The 26,338-nt window shown below is 58.5% G+C and overlaps 1 protein-coding gene across 1 annotated transcript; it reads right to left on the reverse strand.

Moving 5' to 3' along the window:
• Positions 1-148: 148 nt before the first annotated feature.
• On the reverse strand, positions 149-24,838 carry DBH (dopamine beta-hydroxylase). Its single transcript, XM_063081631.1, has 15 exons — positions 24,491-24,838; positions 21,823-21,969; positions 19,435-19,692; positions 18,537-18,713; positions 17,989-18,091; positions 13,279-13,445; positions 10,324-10,467; positions 9,905-9,943; positions 9,260-9,319; positions 5,581-5,708; positions 5,116-5,275; positions 4,040-4,165; positions 1,000-1,027; positions 843-916; positions 149-205 (listed from the first exon to the last, which is right to left on the reverse strand). The coding sequence occupies exons 1-15, from the start codon at positions 24,836-24,838 to the stop codon at positions 149-151; spliced, it is 2,016 nt and encodes a 671-aa protein (XP_062937701.1).
• Between the last annotated feature and the right edge of the window lie 1,500 nt (positions 24,839-26,338).

The following is a 26,338-nucleotide window of genomic DNA, read 5'->3' on the forward strand; positions in this document are numbered from 1 at the left end:
GGACCCACTGCCCCTTCCCTCGGAGCCTGTGGACCGGAGCCAGGTCCTTCTCATCACCAGTCTAGAAACACCCTGTTTTCTATCTATCTTCAAAGATTTGTCTGGAAAAACAAGCACCATGACTCTCACGGTGGCTGAATACTGCCTCTTAGGACTTCTGGGCAAATTGCTTGAAGACGTTGGACTTGTGGAGGGCAAAGCTCAGCTGGAGAGGGGAGTAGAGGCCTGGGTGCCCTCAGTGCAGCCTGCACGTGGCCTGCGTCCCTGCGCTCACAGGCTCCTGGCCACCCCTGATGGCCCTGTTTAAAACAGCCGCCCCCCAGCTCCCCATCTCTGCTGATCTGCGTTCCCTGCACTTCACCCCTACCCGCATGGGGCTTTCCTCCTGTGTCGGCTCACCTCTGCCTCCCACTAGAATAGCAGCTGCAGGAGCAAGCGCGTTTGGCTCCCCGTCCCACTCCAGGGCCTGCAGCAGGACTTGGTTCCCATGGGCACTTGATTAATATTTTATGCCGGATGAAGGAGAGGTGGCATGAGGGGAGAGAGGCCAGGACCAGGGGGGCTGAGGGAGCAGGGGGCTGCCTGGGGGCGATGGTGATGGCCCTGGGTCCAGGGTCCCCTACAGGCTTCTGTGTACGAGCACAGTGTGCTTGGGGGCAGCTTCTAGACCCACTGAAGTCAGGATCTGGGGGGCCCAAGATGCAGCCCGTCTGAAGTTCAGAAACAGAATGAGGGCCTCTGGGTCTGGTCGAGAATTTTCCACTGAAAGTCCCCATGTCCCCATTAGGAATCTTGCCCCAGGTCCCCATTAGGAATCTTGCGGGACAGCAGAAGATCGTCACCTGGGGTTCACGGACACAGGGGCCACCCTCCATGGGAGAGCCTCCGGGAAGGCAGGGGGACATGCGGGGGGGGGCTGGGGAGACGGGAGAGAATGGACGTCCTGGGGGACTCTGCTGCTATTCTCAGTGTATTTGAAAGGGCGTGACCTCCCCCCACCTGGGCTCAGGGTCCGCTTTGTTGTCACCTGCAATGGGGCAGAGAGGAGGAGGGATCACCAGGCAGCCTCGGGGTGGGAGCCAGAGACAGGGAGGTCTTTTGACACTTGAGGAAGCCAGTGCATCTCTGTCCCAAGCCTATTCTCTACTGGGGCATTTGGAAGCCCATAGGGGCATTTCTGGTGGTCACAATGGCTGGGGGGTGAGTGCCGGGGTAGAGAAGCTGGACCTTCTGCATCATGAGGGATGATCCTTAGCCACAAAGACTGTTTCTGCTCAAGATGCCCCGTGGATAATCCCAGCAGCCCTGCAGCTGTCCAGACAGCTTCTGTCCAGAGCTGGCTGGAGTCGGCCTGCTGAGCCCTTCTCGGAGGAGGCTCAGAGCTGTGAGCATGTATGTGGGGGCCTGGTCCCCACCGAGCTCGCTGAGCTGATGCTGTCTGGGACCCCGCCCCGGGCAGCAGCACCCAGGAGAGCTGTCTGTGAAGATGGAAATGTGCTGCACCTGCACCGTCCACTACCGTAGCCACAGGCCACATGCAGCTCTTGAGCCCTGAAATGTGGCATGTGACCAAGAGACCGAATGTTCCATCTAATATCATTTTAATTAATTTAAAATTAAGCTTAAAGAGCCACATGAGGCTAGTGGAGAGGCTACCAGCCAGTGCAGTCCTGGAGCATCCTGGGGCCGGCGCAGGCAGACATAGCTGCCCTGGCTGGAGCTGTTGGCTGGGGGACACCCCCACACTCACTGCCAAGGCCCTCTCAACACTGATCTGGTGTGAGCACACCTCACCTGGGACTCTGGGCCCTTCAGAGCTGATGGGTCGTGTCACCCTAGCAGCCCCTGCCCCCTGGGAGGCTGGGAGACCCAGAGAGGGAGAGCGACTTACTCTGGGCCACGCAGCACAGGCAGGACTGGGAACCTGGGCAGCTGGACTCACGCCCTGGGCTCCTCCTGCCACTCCAATAATTCAGACGATGGGCAAGCCTGAGCATCCCTTTGGCTTGGAGCATGCAGGAGGGACTTGGCCAAGACAGCACCTCACCCTGTCAGGTAACAAGGATGTCCCCCACATCTCCTTGTCTGATCCCCACAGGGGCCCACAGGGGGTTTCCTGTTTCATAAATAAGGAAATGGAGTTGAGAGCCCAGACAGCATCAGACAGACCTGGGGTCACTTCTGGGATCCAAGGCTCCCTCTGGGTGCTCCTGGCACCTAACATTAGGGCTCTAAGCCTTGGTTTCCTCATCTGTAGACGGGGACAGGAACAGCGTGCCTACCTGGGTTTGTGGCAGCTCGTAGGGAACCAGCTGAGCAGGGACAGCGCTTCACACACGTTGAACCATGGTAATCGGGAGCGGGTGTGGCTGGGGCTGCCCACGGGGAGCGCGGGAGGGAGTGGAGTGCGGGGGTGGGCGTGTCACTGTGATGGCGGGAGGTTCTGGAGCTGAGTGATTCCCTCGCCTGTGAGACTGGCATGCCTCAAGTGCGGCTCGGGTGTCTGGTCGGGCTTGCTCGGTGACCCAGGAGTCTCCCTTGCACCCTCTCCCAGAGATCCAGGCTGCCCCGGACCCTTCTCTGGACTGGCAGTCACGCATGATCAGAGGGAAGGGGTCTTCTTGGGCTACAAGACCAAGGGCCAAGGCTGGGCCCATCCCTGCAAGGAAGAACGTCGCCTCCACCTGTCACCAAGGCTGTACAGAGGACGGAGCCGGATCTCGGGGCCTGGCATTTCACAGTGATTACACCCTGTGACTTATGGGCTGCGAGAGCCATGATTTATACTCACGGTGCAGAGCATCTGCGCCTGTTAGCTCCCTTCTGTGATGAAGAGCCCGTGGAGGAGAGGCCACCACTTAGCTGCTGTCTGTGGGCAAGGGGGACTCGAAGGCCCATCCATCACCCACTCTCTCCCTAGACGTTGCAGCGTTTTGCTGAACTGGCTGAACAAACCGAGTCGTTACTCCCTCCTGAAGCCATCAAATAGCTACACTTGTCCTTAAAGGGGAGGCAGCTCGGGGGTGGGGGAGGAAACTGAGGTAGGCTCCAGCCTCACCACGGGGCAGAGTGCCCGGCACCACCCCTGGCACAGAGGGGCTCAGAACAGGTTTTCCTCTCATGGAAGCAACGACCACCAAGCCCCACATGTGGCATTATTATGTCATTGATCTGCACAGCATTAGCCCCATTTTACAGATGAGAAAAGTGAGGTTCAGGTAGGCAAACTGGCCCATCCTGGTCACACCTCCACTAGGCAGTGGAAGCGGACTTTGAAAGTGGGTCTGTCCGGAGCCCAATCTATCCACCGCTGGTTCCGCCATCAGGAGAAGCAACCTGGCACTAATAATCCCATTTCCCCATGGATCCAGTGCCCAGGATCCCCGTCTAGATTTTTGCTGTCTTCTCTCTTGGTGGGGCTGATAGTTGTTGTTAGGGTTTCCTGTTAGTGGGCGAAAATATCTATTTACTCTGCAACAGGGCAATTTCCCCAGGCGAGTCTCTAACTAGCTAAATGCCTTGTCCTGCCTCCGTGGGCAGGAAGGCCGCCCACCACAAGACATGAGGCACTCTGCAGGGAATTGTTTAAGTAGCGCTGCCACCCACCGCACACCAATACGAGTCGCCACCACCAGGAGCAGCAGGGTGGAGATGGGGCCATTTGGGAGCGGTCTGCACCCCGGCCCAGCATGGCTGCTGTCCCGGGAGGACCGGCCCCTCCCAGCAAGGCAGGGCAGGGCTGGGGGGCACTGGCAGGTTAGCCTTATACTGACTGAGTCAAAGGGTGTGGATGAGGTGCTGGTCCACCCAGTCCAGGAAAGCCAACAGAGGGCCCTCCAGGGACCCTCTCAGCCATGCAGGGTCTCTCTGAAGGGAAAAGGCTGCAGTGGACCAGGGTCTCAGGTAGGGGCTTGGTCAGGCCCCTTCATCCTGGGCACACAAAGCTGTTCCATGGGGGTCTTCACAGAGTGGGGGTGCACAGAGCTGGTGTGAGCTCACAGGGGCAGCATGGGGGGCGAGGAGGAGGCCCCGTTCAAACTTTGCCCCCACCAATGCTGACCACAGTAGGACCGGCGGGGCTCGGGCTGCGACTGGTGGGACACTGTGGGGTGGGCTCGTCCAGCTTGGAGATGATCTCGGGCAGGGGCTGCAGATTCCATTCACCCTGCAAGGAAGGGATGAGGAGGTAAACTGAGGCTGGAGGGGCAAGACAGGGTGTCACCTCCACAGCCACTTTTACCAAACTCACCTTGTCTGAAATTAATGCCCCCTCCACCCCCAAGTTGGTCCTTGGGGGTCCCCATCTCAGTAAATGCCCCCTCCCCTGGCAACTCAGTTACCTAGTCAGGAACCTGGGAGGCATCCAGGTCTCTCCCCGCCTCCTTGCCCACTGCTCAATTTTCCCTAATGTAGCAACTAGAGCCCCTGTGTGCAGCTCTGATTTTTTGTTAGCCATTTCTCTGCGGCAGGCTGCATCGAATGCCAAGATATCCACCACCCCACGCAACTCTCAGATGAGCCAGTATTAGTCCTTCCCTCGGTGCTGGGAATGTTTGATTTAGCAATTAATCCAGCTCCCAAATGCTTCCAGGAAAGATCTGCTCCCCAGATCTCCAGCCTGCTGAGCCTTATGTGACTAACACGGCAAAGCCCTGGTCTCTTGACCAGCAGCTCGCTGGGCAGCGGGAATAAATTAGATGCCTTTAAGTCCTAGTGGGTCTCAGATAAAAAGGAAGAAACCAGACTGCAGTTTCAGATTGTTTGGTTTCTCACCTTCCCCTCCCCCGGCGCTTTATTTTTAGGCTGTGGGGGAGGTTGCTGGCGCCCTGCTCACACCACAATGTGCAGACCGGGATGAGCCCATGAGGAGCAGTCTCCCAAGAGAGGGTGGCCACCCTGTCCTTCCCTTCCTGGCAATGTCAGCATCTACACCTGCTGCAGGCCACCTGTCTGTCACCACTGAGTCCTTCTCTCTGTCTCGTGTTTGGAGTCAGCCCCCCACCCCATGCAGGGCCTCCTCGGGGCCTGGGGCAGATCCGGGAACAGAGTGCGGGGTACTGCAAGACTTGCTGGGGGCATGGCTGGTGCCCCACCTACACGCATCGGGTGGCGCACCTGGAAGCGGACGGCGGAGGACTTGTTGCAGTGCATGGAGATGGGCGCAAAGCCGTACAGGGCCCCCAGCACGTCGCGGTTGAAGGAGTTCCAGGGAACAGAGGCGAACTGCTGAGGGACGGAAGCCTGGGGGCAGGTGCAGACGTCCTCGCTGTTGAACCTGGCGGGAGGGAAAGGAGCAGCCCAGTCTGGCTGGTGGGAGGGGAGCCCAGCAGGGCAGACGTGGCAGGTCCCCAGAGTGGCCTCAGGCCACTTCTTCCCGAGGCCCCTCCCCTGCCTCCACCAGGACTGCTAAGGTGCTGCCTCCTCCATGCTCCACACCAGCAATGCCTCCATCTCTTGTGGCCTCTTGGGGCAGTTGGTGATGGCTGCTCCAAGGCTGGCTTGAGGAGGCTTCTCAGGCCAAGTCCAGGCTCAGCAGGGAACAAGGGAGGGATCGATCAGTGATGCCTGCGTGCACCGTACCTGTTGACGAGATGGAAGTACTTCTGCAGAAAGCCCCCATCCACGGCGCTCTTACAGAGCTCCAGCTGCGTCTGCGGGTAGTAGTGCACGTAGTTGACACACATCTCCTCCAGGATCCCGAAGCCCCCCTGCAAGTTGGAGAAGACCCCCGTCAGCCCCGGGCATGTCACCCTCACATGCTGTCACCCGGCAGCTTTTGCCGTGTCCTGTTCACCACGCCACCCATCCGTCCATCACACAGTGCCAGGCAGTGTGGCAAGCCCCAGATGGAGCAGGGTACCAAGGCCCAGTCCTTGGGGAACCCCGGCCCCCGCAGGAGAGGCGGGCAGCAGGTTAACTGGTGAATACCTATCAGGTGGTGATAATGTTATGAAGGAAAAACAGGGTAGGTGGACGGGGTGTTACTGTTCCCATTTTATGGGTATAGAAGAAACTGAGTCTCAGAGAGGACAAGGGGCAAGCCCTGTGGTGGCCACAAGGTCAGTGGCACAGCCTGAGTGGATGCGGCCTCCAACTGCTGGCTGGGAGCTATCCCCGAGGACGGCAGAGGAGCCTTCCCTCCATACCGCAAACCCACACCGTCCACCTGTCAGGAAAAATGGAGCGGAGGCCGTGACAACAGCCTGCAGCCTCCCAGAGCAGCCCCACCGCCTCTCCTGACACAAGAGGGGCAGAGCAGGTGCTCTGAGTCCCACCGCTGGCTTTTGGCCCCTGGCCAGGTCCGTGAATGTGGAAGCTTGGCCGGGGGAGGATGAGGACCCCCTGCAGGGCAGGAGCCAGGCCCATGCCTCAGCCCACCTTCGCCTCCCCCAGCTGACTGGCTCTTTATTTGGCAGGTGGGAAAGTTGGAGGGAAGAAAGCATCTGCTACTTTATGGCAGAACAAAGTCTGTGAAAAGCCCAGCGGGGCGCTCGCATCAGCTGCCCCTCCTCCCGGTGCAGACAAAGGGCTCAGCACGGGGCGGTTCCGCCCGGGGTGTCGCTGTGGTTGTCTGAAAGGGAATCCCCGTGAGCAGATCAGTGTGGCCCCAGGGCAGCACCTGACGGGCTGGACGGCCTCCACTCTACTGTTCTCTGTCCTGATTCCTCGTTTCCCAGCCCGTCCCGCCCGCCTCAGAAGGGGCAGGTCACCGTCCTCTGTGAGTTCCGGGCCCTCCCACGGCTCTGCTGCCTCAGACATCAAAAGGGACCCGGTCAGAGGCCAGCCCTCTGCTCTCCCCTCTGTCTTTCACCTGGGGGAGGAAATCGCACTTCAAAGGCCGCTGTCTCAGATCGGCAGGCGGGGTCGTCAGAGCGTGGGAAGCTCCGACCTGCCTGCTGGGGGCTGCCTCCCCTTGGGGAGGCCGGGGCCAGGGACGCCCCAGAACGGCCAGCCCAAGGCCTCGACCTGCAGAACCAGGCAGGGACGTCAGCGGCGCTCACCGGGCCTCGCTGCCTGCCGTGGAGCCCCGGGGGTGAGGGCAGGGAGCAAGGCCCTGGGTCGGCCCGGGCAGGGGTCCCTTTCACTCTCTGCTGACTGAGTGCCCCGCAAGTCCCATCCCCTCCCTGGTCCCCAGCAGCTGCACCTGCAGAATGGGGGCGACAGTGTGGGTCTGCGTGGGCCGCCCTCTTGCTCACTCACCCACGGTACACGGAGCTGCCCGTGAGAGGCAGCCCAGGCTGGGCTGGTGCCTGGACTCGGCGCCAGGCTGCCTGGCAGCAGCACCAGTCTGCCACCTGTCACGGGACCTCTCCCTGTCTCCTGACAGCACCTGCCTCCCGGGTCCCAGCGAGGCGTGCAGGTGAGGATGAGGGGTTAGAGCAGGTATGAGTCTGTGGTGAGGGCTCCGTGCCAGAGGCTGCCCTTATACACCGAGCCCTCCCCCAGATAGGACAACAGGTGGGCTGGGTGCCTGCAAAGTCCTCTCGCCCCCGAGTTTGTGACCAGGAACACAGGATAGTTGTCCTCTCCAATTGAGAGGGAGGGAGGGAGGGTGCGACAAGAGCGCCACAGGCACGGCCCTGGCTCAAATCCCAGCTCAGGCCTTTGTCAGCTGGGGACCGTGGGCAAGTGTCTTCCCTCTCTGAGCCTTCATTTCTCACCTGTGAAAATACAGACAAAAACCCCTCCCTTGGAGACTGGTGTGAAAACTAAATGCGTGGTGGGGACAACTCCTATGTCCGTCCACCTGTGCACAGACGAACCAGATGTGGCCCATCACACAGTGGGGCATCGCTCAGCCACGAAAAGGAATAACGTCTGATACGTCCTACAACACGGATCAACCTTCAAAACTTATGCTCAGTGAAAGAAGCAGGACATAACGTGCCACATGGTGCAGGGGTCCATTTACAGGAAAATCCAGAATAGAGCATATTGGTGGTTGCTTAGGGTGGGGACGGGGGCTGGAAGGTGATCGCGAATGCCTGTGGCGTGTGGAGTTTCTTTTTGGGGTGATAAGAATGTTCCAAAATTGACGGTGCTGATGGTTGCACGTATCTGTGAATAACTAAAAGTCATTGCATTTCACACTTTAAGTGGGTGAATTGTACAGTGTGTGAACTATATCTCAATAAAACTTTTAAAAAAGAACGTAAATAAGACTGTCACCGCTCGATAAATCTTGGTTGAACGCACGTTGAAGGAAGACACAAGAAATAGTGCCCTGACACAGTCCGGAGGTTGGGGCTGGGGGATCAGTAGGGATGTAGCCCCAGGTCTGGTCCGCTCTGAACCTCCCAATCACAGGATATGGATGGGGAGCTGGATGACCAATGACCGATCGGCAAAGACCTACGGGCAGGGCCTCAGTTTGCCCAGGGCACCGGTGGCTGGTGCCTTTGTCCCGGTAACGGTGGGTAGCATCCCCTGCGCTCTCCCAGGAACCCAGCTGAGTGATGCCTTAACTGGGCACCTGTCTGTCCGCGCCGCCTGCATACCTAGCCCTGAGAAGTGCTCTGCCCCAGGACAGACTCTCCTCCTCCTTGGACGGCCACCGTCCAGCCGACACCCTCAGACTACGGCACGCCCCGCCCGACCCCCACCCACGTCTCCACCACCCATGAGATCCCTCCCCTCCCTAGACGGTTCTTTGTCCTCCGGGCCTTTGTCCACCTGCTCCGCTCCTCTGGGCTCCACGATGGTGCTCCCGTGGTGAGGCCTTCCCTGGCCCCTGTGCTCCTGGCACCTCTACCTGGTTCGTCATTTTTACATAACTTTTCTTGTTGCTTGTAATGGGTGCTCAGGCCTGTCCCTAGTGGACTTTGCGACCCACGCGGACCAGGGTCACCCCTCATATGCATGGCTTCTCCCCAGGCCCAGCCTGGGGCCTTGCATACAGGTGCTATTCAATGATCATGGTAGTGGTTCTTAAACTCGAGCAGGCTTCAGAGTCACCTGGGGAGCTTGTTAAACACATTGCCGAGGGCCACCACCCACATTTGACTCAGTAGGCTTGGGGTGGGGCCCCAGATCGTACATTTCTAACAAGACCCCAGGGGATGCAGAAACTCTGGTCAGTTTGCCACACTCTGAGAATGGCTGCAGCTGTCCTGAATGAATGAGGGACGGACACCCCTGTCCCTATGTTCTAGTTAAGGAGTTAAGGCTTGTCCTGGAGAAAGTGTTAGAAATCCTGAATCAGACACCCCAGGCCCAAGATGTCCCCTGGGCAGGGGTGGGGAGGGGTCAGGGGACTTACCACGGTGGCCAGCTTCCTGTCTTCCGTGTTGTATGTGCAGGAAGTGATGAGCACGTCCCCCTGCCAATAAGCCAGCAGATGCCATCAGCACCTGCCCACCTGAGGTTAGCAGGTGCACCAGGCCCCTCCCACATTGGCCGAGTCCTGGAATAGCCCTCAAACCGGGTCACAAGCTGACCGTCCCCAGGGAGTTATTACCCAGAGGCTCCTGTGGCCCAGTGGGCACCAGCCTGTCAGGACACGGGCCACAGACAGGGCCCGGCACAGTAGCTGTGTGGGCTGGTTATACCACAGCTCGAGGGTGAAGGTGGGCAAGTCCCCACCCGGGCCTGGGTTTTCCCATCTGTGCCATTTGGGGCTCCGTGGGCTCCTCAACACCCTCATCTCTCTCTGAGCTCTCGGCTGATCAAACCAGAGGACACACGCATGTCAGGGCACGTGCCTCCTCATGTCCCTCTGCGAAGCCGCCCGTGTCTCACTGTGAGGCAGCTCCAGACCCCCCGCCACCCACAGGGGCTCTCCCCGCCTGTGCACTCTGCCCACCACCCCATCGCTCTCTCTCTCTCTCTCTCTCTCTCTCTCTCTCTGCTTCTGGGGCGGCGCTCCCCAGGCCCTGCCGGCCACCCCACCCCTCCTGGCACTCACCGGGTGGACCGACACGACCCTCTTCAACATGCGGATCTCCTGGGGTAGGCAGGGCAGAGAAGAGGGAGAGAAGGGGGACTTCAGAGAGCTCAGACCTGATTCCCAGCCACCTGTCCCCTTCTTTCCTCCAGACAGCCAGGCCTCCCGACCCTCTGGCGTGTGGGTTCTGCCCTGGACTCTCTGGTGGAAGCCAGGCAGGGGATTAGATTAGCACAGGGAGGCGATTAGTCAAGACGGTGTTACTGTAGGGCACCTGGGCCCCCAAATCCCTTAAATACCCGAGGGGCTGGCTGGCGGGTGCATACTTCGTCCCTGGGTACCTGGTCTAGCCCAGGAGCGGGAACCACCCCGGGGGGTGTCTCTGTGGCCGTCGGGAGAGAGAAGGCCAAGCAGGCCCCAGGAGGGCAGAGGGTCCTCACCTGGAAGTGGGCGCTGTAGTGATTGTCCCTGTTCACGATCTCCCTTTCTCGGCCATCCCGGGCTAGCACAGTGACCACCTTTCTCCCTGTCAGGTGTGTGTGGAGCTGAGAGGCAAAGATGTGGATCCCAGAGGGCGGCAGCGCCTGCAGGGGTGGGGTGGGGGTGGCAGAGTCAGGGCCGGACCCCCGGGGGCCCCTGACCAGACCACCAGAGAACAGCGACACTAAGTCTGCTTTCCCGGAACGTCAGCACTTTCTAGGTCTTTCTCCCTGAAGGGTTGGATGCCCCATCAGAAAACCCGGTGGGAATGAGCTGTCTCAGTGCAAGATGGTTCCGATGGCCCGAGTCCTCCAGAGCTGCAGCCTGGAGCCTCCTGGAGGCTGCTCAACTCACTCTTCACTCACACAGCAGACCCTCACGGTGAGCCCACCGTGGGCAGGTCACACCAGGCTGCCCAGGTGAGCCGCAGGCGGCCGCCTTGCCCCGTAGGCTCTCCGTCTGGTAGACGATGATCACGGAAACAGGTTGTAGTTTACAGCACCCGCCACGTGCCAGGCACTGGGCAGGACTTCAGCTCCAACACAGTCCGAGGCCATGTCCCCCTGTGATCACCACGGCCCTGGTTGTGACACTGCCTATCCAAGCTGTTGGCTGGCCTCACGTCAAGATGCTCTGATCATCATTAGGACATAAAGGAATCTTCCAGAGAATGGAAGTTTTCCCTCACTGAATGTTAACTTTTTTTATTTTGAAAACTTCCTAAACTCACCACACACTTTGATCATTTTCTTTGTCTCCCTGGCCACCCCGCTGCCGGGCCCTGCTCCGTTTTGTCCCTGCGGTCAGCAGGTGCAGGAGGTCAAGGGCTTGCATCTCTGAGTGCCCCGAGCGCTGTGCGTCTTACAATCCACCTGCTTCACTTTTGTTCCTTCTGTCCCGCTCCCAGCCAGCTGCTGTCCCTGCCTTTGTCCTTACTGACATCTCAGCACCCCCTTGCAGTGATGTGAGGACGGGGCAACTCTGTGGCCGCATTTGAGACAATTGTGTGCTGCATTTGGGGGCCTCCGTGGATGAGGGGGTCCTGGGCTTTACAATGACCCTTTGGCCGCAGAGAGATGCCGGCGTCTGGCAGGTGGAGGGAGGAATATGCTTTTCTGCAGGCTTTGGTCCAAAACAACACACTTGGTTATTTTGCGTCAGATACCTAGACGATGGTGGGCTTCTGATGGCAGAACCCACGCCCCTCCCCTGCCTGCCGAAGGAGAGACGAGGCCGAATACTGCATGGAGTTTCCCTCCGTGAGTATCCCACGCACTCAGAAACATGGTTTTCAGAAAGAACGCACTGTTTGAGGGTGGAGAAGAGAAGAGAGAGTTTTTGTTCATTTTGTCACTGTAAGGGACTGAAGACTGGCAGGGAAGGCAGGTCTGTGTTCCTGAGGCTGGAGAGAGGTGTCCTTGAGGTCAGCGGGGTCTGAGCGACCCGAGTCCTAGCACTGAGTGTTGCTTGGCCTGGGGCCACTCTTTCGCAGGGAGCCGTGAGGAGGTGACACTCTAGCCCCAGCGCCTCTCACAGGCAGGACATTTCACCAGTGGGGACTCTGGAGATGTGAGAGCAGGTGACAGCTGCAGAGCGGGATTTAGAATTCCCCCCTAGGTCTCAGGCAGAAGCAGCCAAGTTACTGCAGGAGGAAATGTGTACCGTGCTGGCTGGGGCTCCGTTTCTCTGCCGTCTTGAACAAGCTTTGCTTGCCTGACGCTTGGGAGACTGGCACGCGGCGGGAGCCCACCCGTGTGAAGAACAGATTCCAATCCTTTGCTTCACGGGAAAGGAAAACCCACCGTACACCTCACCGCAAAGCAGTCTGCGCTCGTGGGCACGGCTTTCAGTCAGACAGTCCAGTGCTTGAATCCTTCCTCTGTGGCCGCTGTGGGAGGCACTGTGACTTCAGCAAGCCTCAGTCCCCGCATCTGCGCAGTGGGCACATCAGCACTTACCTTGCAGATAGTTGTGAGAAAAGTAAAGACACCGTATGGGAGAAAGTGTTTGCAACGCGTACGACAGACTATGAAATAACATCCACAATATAAAAAAGAGCTTCTAGGAACTACAGTAAAAGACACACAACCCACTAGGAAAACTGGACAAAGGATATGAACAGAAAAGAGCAAGTGGCCAGGGAAAGCAGATGGGACAGTCCTCAACCTCCACGCCAGTCAGGAATTTCAAGCCAAACAACACTGAAACGTCTTCCTCCCAAACGACCCAGAAATGTGCACAAGGCCCCGAGGACCGAGCTCCCCAGGATTTTCCACCTGGGCAGCCCCCTTGCCTCACCTGGGCCCACCCGGGCAAGTACATGCTGAAACCCCCCACGCCATGTAGTACTATACAGCAATTAAAATGCAAGTCACAGGACAAATTATTCAACTTGTTGAATAATTTGTAAACTATTAAATATGATTCTTTTTAAACACAAAACAAAGGGCACAGGTATTTCCATCGCCTGTAAGGGCATGTGGAAATATACAGAAAAAAAGTCTGCAGGGAGGCAAAGAGCCAGGGAGTGGGTGTCTCAGGGCGAGGGGAGGTGGTTGAGAACTTCATCTTCAGCCGCAGGGCCTGCAGTTTTTGCTGGCGAATGCATGTGTACGTTACCCACATAATGAAAGCGGGCTTTAAACTTCAGCGCTCAGCCGCGCTGGCCCGTGGGCATGGGAAGTGGCAGGAGCTGCAGTGGCTGCTGGAGAGGGAGGTGCGGGTGCACCACGGCCTCTCGGCAGGGAGGCTGCCTTGAACACAGAAGAGACGGAGGGCCGTTGCGGAGCCACAGGGGGATTTCAGGTCAGGGGAGCCAAAGCTATGCCTGCCACCCTTCCTGGGCCACCACAGGCTGGGCCTCCGTGGGGGACCAGGGCGGCAGGAGGTGTGCTGCCAGGACCAGCCCCACTCACCAGCTGGGTGCACTTGTCCGTGCAGTAGCCGGTGAGGACGAAGGCAGTCTCCCCTGGGGGGATGGCCATCACCGGCGTGTACACCAGGCCCAGCTCCATGATCCCCGCGTCGTAGCGCCGCAGCGTGGCTGTGTAATACAGGCGGATGCCCGAGGAGTCGCGCCGGCCTGGGAGAAGTTGGGACGGAGGTGAGTGGAGGTCCTCCCCACTGCCCCCAGCCACTGCTCAGCCTGCGGGCCCAGCTGCCCCAGCCACTGCTCAGCCTGCAGCCACAGCTGCCCCCAGCCACTGCCCAGCCTGTGGCCCCAGCTGCCCCAGCCAGCAGGCGGAGCTGGTCTCCCCACACCTGCCCCCACCTGGGCATACCAGGAGCCACGGCCTTTGTCCCACACCTGGGGACGCTGGGCAGACGGACTGCTACCGTCAAAGAATCAACACACCCTGCCACACTCAAGTGGAAGGAAAGAGCTATTGTTCCCACGACAACTAGTTGAATGCCAGGGAAAGACTTGGGAAGCACGAGTAACTTTAGCTGCGCTGCTGCCGGAGCTGGTGTGGGTGAGATGCCTGTGGTCGGTGTGGGAAGCAGTTAGACTGCTCAGAGTCAGCTCAGATGGCCCTGCACATGCTCTCCTGCTCTCCTCCATGTGCTGAGAACACCAGCTGGCATCAGACTGCAGGGCCATGGCCCCAGGGTGGGGTTTGGGAAAGTGGAGGGTGGGGAACTCCCCCCGGCCGCCTGGTGAGCGCATCTGCGCACTGGGGTTAGCAGGAAGTGCAGCTCGTCCTTCTTGCATCTCGTCACGTCCTCTGCTTTGATCACCATCCTACAGCATGGAGGCAGACCCAGGGCACCGTCTACTGAGCGAACATCTGCAGGACACTCTGAGCAGGAAAGCGGCCCCAGGGGCAGGGCTGGCATTAGAGGTTCGGCCCCTGCTCACACATTGTCCCCAACCCACTTGGCCAACCATGTGCTGTGTGTTCTTGGATGACTCGCTGTACCTCTCTGGGCCTCAGTTCACAGTCAAGACCTCTTCCAAAGGAAAACTCAGCACTTCCTCTGTGCTTGGAGACTGCGTGTCTCCTGACTGTGGTTTGGCTGCACCTGCCGTTTTTTCTTGCAGTTTGCTATTTGGAGAGTCCATGAAGCTCCCTGCACAGGCAGGCCTCCCAGTGGTCATACAAAGCTGACGGTCAGAGGTTCAGGGACACTGGCACCCCCTGGCACACCCACACAACCGTGCATCCTCCAGAGCCCTGTAACGGGCTGCTGAGCATGGGGCTGGGCCCATGGGGAGGGCGAGACGTGCTGAAAGGACTGGCCATGGCCCCGCGCGGGACGTGGACAGGCGTGGCGTGTAACTGAGGGGCATGGACCACTCAGCCAAGGGTGGGGAAGGATTTCAGGTGGCAAGGAAGGTGACATGGGCAAGTCATCTGACAAAGATGAAGCAAGAAGAGCCAGGAGCAAAGTCCTGGTCACAGGAGAGAAAGAAACAGGCTCAGAAAACCAGCCAGGACGGATGGCCCGGTGACCCGTGGTCCGCTCACAGCAGGGAACCCTGAGATGGGGAGTGACTTTATCTTCATGCCGTTCTGCTCTTTTGGTTTTCAACAGTGTGTGTTTGCCTTTTTTGATAAAACAAACCAGAAGAGAGCGGGGCCAACAGCAACATTTTCCCTGGGTGCCAGAAATTGTTGAACCATAACTAATCACCTTCACTAAAGCTTTGCACGGTGAGAATCATCGTCCCCAATTGACAGATGAGGAAACTGAGGCAGAACCCGAACCGCAGGCTCTGCCCAAGATCGCGGGTCTGGGAGGTGGCCCAGTGGGATTCGAACCCAGGGCCAGTCGACTGGGACTCAGGGCACGGGGCTTTGGGGGAAGCCAGGATCACCTCCGGCCTCTGTCTTGCTCACTCCCTACAGCTCCCAAACTCAGCTTCTGTGTCTCTGGGCTGATTACATCAGAGGATGAGAATAAAAGGGGAGATGCAATTGGTTAAAATTCAGACGGGGGTTAAATAATGAAATAATTGTGGGATTTTGATATTTATAGAAAAGCAACCCATCTCAAGATGTGTGCACTGACAGGAGCATCCTTATATTTGGCCAAGGATCCATAAATACAACCAGATAATCAGGAAGAGACAGACGTTCCTGGTACTTAAGGAGTTTTCAAAATCCATTCGCTTCCAGGTTTTAAATGAGCGATAAATCCCCATCATGCTAAGGCCCGTGCTGACTTATTCCCTTCTCGGTGCATGTTGTAGATAATTTCAGCAGTGACAGAAAATATTTCTCGTGCAGCCGGGATGAAAATCCCTGGTGACTGTGACTGGAGCGCAGCCCTGCACCCACTCGAGCCGGGAGGAAGATGTTCACAAGCTCTTCCCTCCTCACTGCAGCTGTCGGAGGCGAGAACTTGGGCTGAGGCTGAGCTCACCCGCCCACGGCCACCCAGCTGGCGAGGAGCAGGCTAGGACCTAGCCTGGAGCCGATGCTCTTATCTATCAGGCTTGCACAAACGAAACTGTGCCACTCAAAAAACAAAAAGAGTGGGAGATACCGGTGAAACAGAGAGGGAAATATTTCAGCTTCTGGTATGGTGTCAACTGGCATTGCCGTCCTCAACGCCGACTCTGGTTGAGCCACCTTCAGGCACAGGGTGATCCAGCAGCCCCCACTGTCTGCCCTCAGCATCCCTTCCTGTCCCCTACACTGCAGCCGGGCTGGACTGCCTGTGTTCCTGGAACATGCTCTCCACTTGTCACCTCCCTGTCCACGCACAGACGATGCCGTATATCTGAAGTATGGCACCTGGAAGCTTCCTGTGTGAAAGTTCTGCTCGACCTCCAAGGCCCATGTCAAATGCCACCATGATGCAATCCACGCCACCTGGACTCTTGTCTTTCTACACATCCTTGCGTGCTGCTTGCATCTCCCTCATGCACGTGCATGTGTGCATGTGTGCATGCCCGTGTCTTATCTCCCTTCCAGAAGCTCCTGGAGGACACAGATGTGTCTTGCTCATCGTGCTGCTCCCCTCTGAGCCTGGAACAATAGCTCTCACTCGGCAGTCCCTCCAAAATGCCGATAGAGATAAAGCCCTTTATCTGTGTTACCACGTGGGGAAAGCAAGAGGAAGGAGGTCAACAGGAGGGGTCCCTGCCCCCGGCCACCCCTGAGCTAAATCGGGTGGCATGGGCTGCTGTCTGAACACTCAAGCCCATGACCAGGATGAGAGCCCAGGGAAAGATCCCTCGATTGAGCGCCGTCATCTCCTGGCAGGGTCACCACGAACAGGTCATTTCACCCTTCTGGACCTAAGGTCTGGCATGGTAAATGGGGGACCAAGACCGCCCTCCTGCATGCCTCACAGGGGACTGTGAGCATTTGTCTTTGCTGAGAGTAAAGTGCTTACAAACCCAACAGCACTAAGTCACCTACTCCTCCAGCACCCAGGGCAGACATCGCTAACCAATGACAGCACTGCCCTGCTGGGATGGTCCACAGGGGAGCCCCGTGAGCAAAACCTATCTGCCATCCCTGACACACACACGTGTCAGAAAATCCCACACACACACTTAGGGCACTCGTTTGCTCTTCTGGAACATGTCTTGAGAAGCATGAGGAAGCTCACAGCCAGGGATGCCCCCAGTTGGGCCAGAACCCCTCCCTTCCCCTAAGGACAGCTTGGGGGGCAAAACCTCCCGAAGGTCAGACCACCAGAGTGGGTGTCAGGTGGTTTCTGGGTAGGAACCACTGCTGGCTCTGGAATGGCCTGTCACCCTACCATCCTGCCAGCTGTCCTGTCCCAGCCCAGCCTATTCTGGGGAGGGCAGAGCACAGCCCATGGGCACTGGCGGGTCACCCCACTGGGGAGGGGCAGTCGAGGACGAGGGGCAGCTGCTGGTCTGAGCAGCCTGGCAGAAGTTGGACCTCCACGGGAAATGGCCTCTGGGGACCCACTCCAGCCCGAGCCTCTCTCCACTCCCTGAACGCATTGGAAAGCACACCCTGAAACTGGCTGCCGGCTCTGGCTAGCGCTGCAAAGTGGGGTGCGGGTGGGGGGTGGGCTGCACTGACTCAGACTAACCCAGCCTCTAAGTGAGTCATTAGCAGGAGAGGCGGCACAGCAGGGAATCAGGCTGGTCATGCCAAGTTCAAGGCTGCGTGACCACAGCTGTGGAGACGGCCTGGAGCCAGACCTCCCAGCTTCAAATCCCTACTCACCCCATGGTCCTGCGAGGTCTCTTCACCTCTGGGCCTTCATTTGCTTACCTGCAAAATGGGGACGCAAGAACCTCTCCCTGTCCCCTCCCAAGTGGGTGGTGCCTGGGACGGTGCCTAGGACAGTGCCATGTTGAGGGACAGGAAGAAGGTTGGTGAGGTTGTTGGGCCCCACCACATGCAGGCCACTGCTGGGCCCAGGGATGCTGTGATGAGCCAGCCCCAGGAGCCTCTGCCTCTGGGAGCCCACGGTGGTCAGAGAAGACGGGCGGTGAGGGAGGGGTGTGCGGGGGGCACTCGAGTGCCGTGTGCACGATGAGTCATGACAGGGAGGCTCAGGCTGGGGTGGGGTGCCGCACTGTGCAGACACCAGGCACCAGCCTCTCCCTGACTTGACATGGCCGAGCCCAAGCGTTTCCAAGGGGAGGACAGAGGCAGGGCCTGGAAAACACACTCACGGGGCTGCCCTACCTTTTTTCTTCAGCGGGTTGTGGTAGTGGACCTCCAGGCGGAGATATCGGGAGGACCCAGAGCCCCCGAAAGCAAGGCCAGCTTCCTCTGGGTAGTAAAATGCCTGCGGGGCAGCAGATTGGAATGACACTGTCCTGCTGACAGGCAGCTCATGTCCACCCCACAAGGAAGTTCCTATTAGCCTCGGGGTCAGGGAATGGGGGAGGGGAGCTGGTGGAAGAAGAGCTGGTGAGACCCCTGTGGACTTGCCCTGTCCCCAGCCAGCCCCGGGACTGCCCTATGCACAAATGCCCCCATTCCAGGGGGATGAAATCAGTGCCCAGGCAGCCCACTTGGGTTTTTACAGAAAACCAGCAAAGTCTGGGAGAAGCCCTCATGGCCCAAAAGAACGGTGGGTTTCAGACTGTACAGGTGACTGGGGTCTGTTTGGGGCACGGGCCCTTTTTGATGGTCTCGTGAGCACCCTTAGGAGCAAACTCCTGGGGCCTCTTAGTGAAGCTGGGGACAGAGGCTGGGGAATCGGCTGGAGTGGAGGGCGGTGCACACACCTTGGCGCCCAGGGCCCAGGCGGCCAGCACGTGGCGGCAATAGTTGAGGCGCTCGGGCTTCATCTTGGAGTCGCAGGGCCCGCTGAAGTGGGGGAAGCTCTCGAACTCGGCGGCACACTGGAAGACCTCCATGTGGTGCACCAGGGCCTCGTTGCCCTTGGTGATGATGGGCTCGTACTGCAGAGGGACTGCCCTGAGCCTGGGGAGCCGATGCCCGCCTGCCCACTCCCCCCATCCCTGCAGACTGGGGGCTCTGGCCCAGCAGCTCCCCTCCCTGGGCCTCTGTTCACCCATCTGTAAAATGGGAGGGATGCAAAAGGCAGTTTCCTGAGGCATTTCTGGGGATTGGAGGGTGGAGTCACCAATCCAGAGCCAGAGAATCTGCTAGAAGCCCTTGAAGAGCTCCAGAGTGAGGGAGTGAGGACCAGACAGGCCATTTTCTGATGAGGTGGGACAGGAGGGCAGCTGTCCTCATGGGGTTGGGGCAATGGTTGGGCAAGGATGACAGGCCCCTGGAGCTCCACTGGGAGGCAGGATAGTCCTGAGATTAGAGGCTGTGTCCCAAGCACAACGTAAAGGCCAGGCCACTTCCTGCTGTGTGACTTTGGACATTCACATAACCTCTCTGGGCTGCACTCCCTCTGCTAGAAACAGGTACAATTCCTGGAGCTGGCACTATTGTGATGAATGGGGTAATCCCTTGCCCTTCCCCTGGGGCCAGGCACACAGAGGACATCCAACACGAGTGTCACTACGATTGTATCTACCGGGGGGATATTAGAGCAATTGAGTTCTAGAGCTCGTCCAACCATATGCAGCCCTCCGAGTTCGGGGACCACAGGGGCCCCAAGTGGAAGGCAGAACTGGGGTGAGGACCAGGGCCTGGACCCCCATGTACCATGACAATGTGGCGCCGGGGGAAACCGGCAGGGAGCTCGGTGATGTAACACCAGTACGTGGTCTCCTGGCCGGGGATCAGGACATCAGGGGCGTGGATCTCCATGGTCTGCGTGTCTGAGGGCACTGCCGGGATGGGGACGTTGGGCTTCAATAGCTGCACCCTCTGCAGCCCCGTGTGCAGGCCCGAGGTGTTGATGGCCTCCAGTGACTGGAACGGCTCCTCCAGGAACCCATAAACCAGGTGGACAGTGCCGTCCTGCAGCCAGAACAGGGCCCAGTCAATCGCCCGCTCAGAGCCCCCCAGAGTTAGGCCCCTTGGTAACCAGAGGGGATGCCATGTCCCTGCCCACCCATGCCAGCAGTCAATACACCTTGCTCTCATCTCTGCAAACGAGGGAACCTTTGAGGCTGTGCATGGCCCCAACTGGGATTAAACCCCAGGCTGACAACCCCAGAGCCCCCCATTTGCACCTTGCATCAAACACATTGTCTTTTTCAATGCGTCCCGTATGCCCTTGCTTGGCATCCATTCAACTAGCAACTCCTGGCCCCCCATGAGCCCAGCAGCTGAGACATCTGCTTCCTGTACCAGCCCAGGGTCACTGGGAACACGGTCTGGGGTCATCTCCTCTGACCAGATCAGTCCAGCCTGAGGAGTCAACACCCCCTATAAGATGAGAGAATCAAACTGGGGCTTCCAGACAGTGACACTGGACTGGTGGAGCTGTGCTGTCCAATATGGTCACCACCAGCCCCGTTAGCGCCAGAACATGCAGGCATAGGGAATTCTATGGGTCAGCAATGAGCTGGAGGTTACAGACAGGCTCACAGGTGGAGGCTGGGCTGGCTTTCTCACACTGCTGTTAGTGGAAGCCAGTGCCCAGGGGTAGGACACGGTTCTGGAGATGTGCTGTGCCATTTTCTGGGCACCTGTGGATGGGCACCTGTGGTGGCAGCTAATTTGCTCTCTGAGTTTATGGGGACCCCATGAGCTGCTGTCTGTAGAGGACACCTGAGAGTCCCAGGCAGGCTTCCCCACCCCCGCAGCCTGGGGGCTCGGCCTCCCTGGGATGTCCTTCCAGAGGACTCTTGGCCACCATGGTCTTGTCCATGGGAAGACAGGCGGGCAAGGAGGCTGAGGATGCAGATCTGCTAAGGGAAGGAGGTCATCTCTTGTGGGCCTGGCTCCTCCCTGGCATGCCATGAGCCCCCTGGACAAATCTTCTTCTGGCAAACCGCCAGTTGTTCTGTTTTCTGAGATTCTGTATTTGTCTGTTTGGCATCCATTAATTAATCACAAATGAATGGCCAAAGTTATTTATAGCTCCCCTGCAGTCCTGCTTTCATGGGTGTGTGAAAATCATATTCCAACCCAGCACCCCCTCCATCTAACTCCCACATGCAAACTGATAGCGCCCCTGCCCAAAATCACCCCAGAGCCATGAACCAGGCAACTAGGCACCCCCCATAGCCCAGAGCCCGCTGGAATGATTTACGCTAGCCAGTCCTCAGCTGTCCCCTTCCCTGCTCTGCCCTTCCCCAGGAAGCTCCAGTAAAGTCTCCAAAGGCTCCTGCCTCTGCCCCCTGACCAAAGCTGGCGCTGCCACAAGGCCTTGCGTGGCAGGCGTGGCGTGCCCCTTCTCTCAGGAAATGTAAGGCGTCTTCCTTCAATGGCTAGCTTCTCCACAATGTCAGTCAGCTATGTCCATACCTGAATACAAACTGCTGCGTGCCCCGACCACACTAAAGGACAGTGTGAGGCGATGCCTGTCAAGGCACACTAGCAAATAAAGGTGCTATCTTCATGGGCAAGGCAGCCTGGTTTTCCTAACTGGGAGGTCTTGGCGCAGCGTAAGGAGACTATGATTCTTTGGACCTGTTTTGTGGCATGAACTCCTGGACAGAGCTGGTTGGGTCTTACAGATCATTTAGTTCCTGTCTCCATTTTACACACAGGCAAACTGAGGTCTGGAGGAGGAAGGGAGCTGCCCCCAGCCTCATGGCAAGTAGGAGATGAGACTGGGTTGGGAAGCCAGAACCCCTGGGCTCTTTCCAAAATTCCACCTGAAGACGGTGGGACCAAGAGGAGAGAAACATACAGGAGCGAGGTCTAGTGCCAGCGTGAGAGGGCTCCAGAAGACCTGCATCTAGAGGCTGCATCAGCTACGTGTCAGCAGAGAGCTGCTTCTTTGAGGGTCCAGGGGCTGAGAGCAGAGCTGGGCCCTCCCAAACCGCCTCAGACCCACCCAGCTGCCTCCAGGCTACCGTCCTTGGCTTTCTCTCTGTGCACACCTGGCCCAGGCCCAAGCCCCGGACTTCCCAGGGACAGGAAAGGGCCTGACACTGGCCCAGGAGGCAAACATGGGCACTCGGGGACACCACCTACCTCAATTAGGTAATCCTTGGGGTCACAAGTGCTGAAGGGCCTCTTGAAGAGCAGGGACAGGCCTTCAGGGGTTCTCTGTGCCTGCAGCAGCTGGTAGTCCTGCTGGGGGTCCAGGTGGATCTGCCCCCTCTGGTCACTCCAGGCATCCTGCAGAGACAAGTACCGGGCTCTGAGCATGAAGGGCCCGTCCTAGGAGCAGAGTGCAGTGGGCACCTTTCCCTGCAGACCTCAAGGTCTGTCTCCCACACGCCCTCGAGCTGGGGAGCGCCGGGCCTCACTCCCTGTGGATCTGTGGTTCTGCCTGAAGTTGGGGGCTCACTCCTACTTTCTACATCTGTTTCTTCTTGGTGGCAGTGGAGTTGAGCACCTGTCCCACTCACTCTGCTGGGGCCGTGAACCAGGGCTCTCAAACGCCAATCAAGTCCACTGCCTGGGACTGCCGGGGGCTGTTAGCCGTGACCTGGGGGCGGGACCCAGGAATCTGTATCATTAAGAGGATGCCTGAGCCTTCTGAGACCTCACCAGGTGTGGGAACCGGGCCTTAGACAAATACCGCTCCCATTCATCTAGGAAGGAGGGGTCGTACAGAGGCATGGAGCCTCGGAAAGGGGAGAAGTCCAGACAGGGGTAGCCAGGGAGGCAGGAGAGAAGCCAGGACATAGTGTTTAAGGTGGCAGGCACTCCCAGGTGCCCACCAGGCATGTGCACAACCCTGAGGGTGAGCGTCGCCTTAAATACTGTACTCTTGGCATCTCTCACCTCACGCTAGCGCCAGCCTTGCTTGGAGAGGGTAAACTGAGGCCCAGGGAAGAAACAGACCTGCTGCACTTTTTCAGGACATTTCTGGGATCTAGATGACCTGCTTTCCGTCCTCGCCTATCCCCAGCTGCCTTCCCTGCAGGCACCTGACGCTAAGGTGTGGCGCACAGCAGCCCCAGGCCAGCGCGCGGCATCTGCCTGGGAACAGGGCCGTGGGGGAGGGCAGGAGAGCCTTCCCCAATAAACGGGGCTCTCTCCACGTTCCAAAATACCACGAGCCATTTGCCTTAAGGATTTGTGGTTGTGTTTCTTTTTAATCCTACATCCAGGGCTAAAACATGTTTTCTTCATTTCCTTGAGAAAAAAGAAACCTGCAAATGATTTTGCCAAATTTTCCCTGGAGAAAAGCAACACAATGGAGTTCCTGCTGGGGGACACTGCTGATTTGCAGAAGAACTAATTTTAACCAGAGGCAGAGAGTTAGCTTGTGGTATTTCAGCTGGAAATCTAGAGTATGTGAGCTGATTGCCAAAGGAGGAACGACTGAGTCTGACATTTGCTTTCATAGGAATTTGTTGTGCGTTAATCTCCAGCGCACAGAGCGGTGCAGTCACTCTACCTCCTCAGCAGCTGGAAATGCAGACAGAGGAAAGGCTGCCTGGAGAGAAGCAAACTCTCCCAGACCCAGGGTACAGAGGAGTCGAGGCTTACAAACAACTCCGAGCTGTGAGCGACAGAGCTCAGCTGCTCCTCTGGACAGCTCAGAACCGCGGGCTGACCCTGTCTTTCTTAGCTGTGACCCCCAAGCTTAGGGACTTGCTGGGTGTCTTTGTGCACAGGAGACAGTGCAGCCCAGCAGGGTCTTAACCAGGCAGCTCCGCCTCATCCCACCTGGGTGTCCCTAAGCAAATGGCTCTGGCTGGCCCAGGCTCGGTGCCTCACCTGTGAAATAGGTCAAGTGCCTGCCCAGACCCAGCTGAGCTCCAGAAATATCAGCCACAACAACCCGAAATGGTGGAGGGGGAGTGGAAGCTTGTGCCCTCCCTTCAGACGATGATGCCAGAGCCGGCTGCCCAGCCCAGACTCCTCTCCCAGCGTCCAGCTCTGTGCTCCTGCGAGACTCCCCCACTCACTGGAGTAAAAACCCGTTCCTCACAAAGAAAGTGCCTCCTGAATTGAAGTGAAAAAAACCCCAAAAACTTTGCCCCTCCTGTGCCTGTTTCCGTAGAGAGTTGGGTTTTATCCCCTGAAAGGCCTTGGTGGCTGGTCCCAACGAGGGGGGAAAGCGGGAGAGGAGACTAGGGTGGGCGCTGGGCTCTCCCTCCTCTAGTGACCCCCTGCAGCTTGTTGACACCCCGAAGTCCAGGGTGGAGACGCATTTTGAAGGAAAGGAGTCCAGGGCCCTCCTGACTGCTGGGGCTCCGCTCTGTGGGGCCGGTTCCACATCTGGGGGCAGCCTGCGTGTGCAAGCCCAGAAGGTCCACTGTACTGCATCCTGGCACTGGTGTGCACACACGTGTGCCGTGCTTGGCTGCGTGCCACCACCTCGCCCATGGCAGTGGATGTGTGTGCACTGGGGGTGTGGCATTGTGTGTCGTCTATAAGAATGAGGGACGTGGGGTCTGCAGTCATACAGGTGTGCGTGGGCAGTTACACTCCCTGGGACTGCTGGGTCCCATTTTGAGTGTGCAGTCAAGGACCATGGAAAGCATCTCTTTTCCGTTTTGTCCTCACATTGGCATCCCCATGTCCCAAGCTTGTGACACAGGCTGGGCACGGGTTGGAGTGAACGCAAAAACTGTTAGCAACACTGCCTTTGCTGGGTTAAGCGGACAAGTGCAGGAAGGAGGCCGGCTGGGGCGCTGGGTAGGGGCGAGGTCAGGAGAGCTGGGAGGGAAGACAGACTCACCGCAAAGTAGGCACTGTCGCCGTCAGTCCAGAGCACAACAAGGTCAGCATTCTCCAGCTCTCCGCGGTCCGACATCCCAAACAGGACCCCAGCCTGGAGCCCCCGCACCAGGAGCTGGAAGTGCACGACCTCCTGGACATAGCTGATGTTCCACAAGAGCTCCAGGGCCCCCTCGGGGTCCAGGGGGATGCGGTAGGGGAAGGGGCTCTCAGGAGGTGCCGAGCCCTGCAGCGCGGCCACCAGGATGACCAGGAAGACGGCCACAGCTGTGCCGTACATGGAGGCGGCCTCGCGCACATTGGGGCTGGGGAGGCTGGCCCAACGACACCGGCGGCTGGGGGCCTGCATGGCGGGTTTGAGCGCACTGGCCCCACCTGGCCATTTATGCCCAGGCCCTCCACGGAGGTGGGTCCAGGCATCGCCGGTAATCACATTTGTCTGGTAGGGAATTCAATTGTCCCAGTGGCCCTCCCACCAGCCCCTGCCCCGGGCCAAATGCTTTGCCTCCCTTCAGCCCCTAATTGGTGCTAATGTCGCAGGAACATCTTCAGCTCTTCAGTGGGAATTGAAGCAGACCGGCTGGTTTCCTTCCTTCTGTCCGGAAAGCAGCTCCTCCCTGCAGCCAGCAGGCCTCTCAGATGCCCTCCAGCCAGGCACCAGCCGGCCACCTGGTGCAAACCCAGCACAGCTCGATGGGTGGGCACACGAGGCCCAGGGGCCCATGTTCGAGGTGGCCCGTGAGTGACGGGTCCCTTGCTGCTGTGGGCCTGACCCAAAGAGGGGAGCTGTTTCTACAGGACTGGAGGGTGGACGAATTTCAAACTAAAAATAAAAGACAATCTCCAAATAGGCCCTGTGTTTAGACACTCTCTCCACGGCCTGCTGTTCCCACTTTTGTCTCCTCTCTATTTCCCTGCAGGCTCCAGCTGGCGCCATGGCTGCTCCAGAAGGAGTGGGCGCGTCACTGGGGGCAGGCCGGGAGGGAGGTGCTGGGGGATGGGCAGGCTGCAGGGCACATGGCTGGGGCGACAGCCTTTAAGGAAAGGAGGCGAATCACAGGCCTGAACTTGAACCTTCTCAGGCCAGCCAGCCAGCACCGTTTCTCCCATGCCCACCCCAGGGCCTTTGCACTGTCTGCCCACGAGCCCCGTGTCAGCCTCGCTGATGCACCGGCTTGCTCCCCTCCCTCTCATGCACAGCGGACTGACGTGGGCTGCCCCCTCCCAGAAATTCTACTTCATCTCCCATGTTCCGACCCCCATCCCACCCCACCCCTGCACCCGACTCTCCAACAGGAAGACGAGCCACCCTTCCTCCCTCCCACCTCCCATCCTTCATTCTACCTCCTCCTGTTCCTCCTTTCTCTGGAGAAACCAGGAATCCAACCTTAAGAACACGTGCACGTCGGGGCGGCACCCAGCGTTGAGTCCTCACATGTGCACAGGGGTGGGCCACAGAGCAGGCTCGTTCTGCTCTGAGCTCTGCTCCACAGAAAGGAAGGACTGTCTTTGCGTGAATATGAAACTGGGAGAAAGTTCCAGCCTTCTCCTGGCCAGTGCTGCTCTCTGCCGCACAGCAGCCAGGGCGTCCTGTAAAGCCAAACCGGGCAGAAGAAAGAGGCAACCAAACACCATAGGACGCTCCCCATGACTGCATGCAGGGGGCACCCTTCACCCCACCCATGGCTCAGGTAGGTGAGACCCAAGTACATAAACCACTGGGTTGTAGGATGCGTCACTGTCGTGAAACTGCTCCCAGGCCAGGGGAGGACCCGCTTGGGAGTTCTCCACTGAGACTGGGGAGGCTCACAGGCTCCGAGGGCCTCATCTTCCGATATGGGGACACCAC

The sequence above is a fragment of the Cynocephalus volans genome, chromosome 17 (assembly GCF_027409185.1).
Source record: "Cynocephalus volans isolate mCynVol1 chromosome 17, mCynVol1.pri, whole genome shotgun sequence".
Lineage (NCBI taxonomy): Eukaryota > Metazoa > Chordata > Mammalia > Dermoptera > Cynocephalidae > Cynocephalus > Cynocephalus volans.

Excerpts from the sequence above, each read along its gene's own strand:
- DBH (XM_063081631.1), bottom strand. The coding sequence starts at position 24,838 with ATGCAGGCCCCCAGCCGCCGGTGTCGTTGGGCCAGCCTCCCCAGCCCC. Across the intron at positions 18,092-18,536 it reads CCTGGGCCCTGGGCGCCAAG|GCATTTTACTACCCAGAGGA; the intron begins GTGTGTGCACCG and ends GCTGCCCCGCAG. Across the intron at positions 4,166-5,115 it reads CCTCCGCCGTCCGCTTCCAG|GGTGAATGGAATCTGCAGCC; the intron begins GTGCGCCACCCG and ends CCTTCCTTGCAG.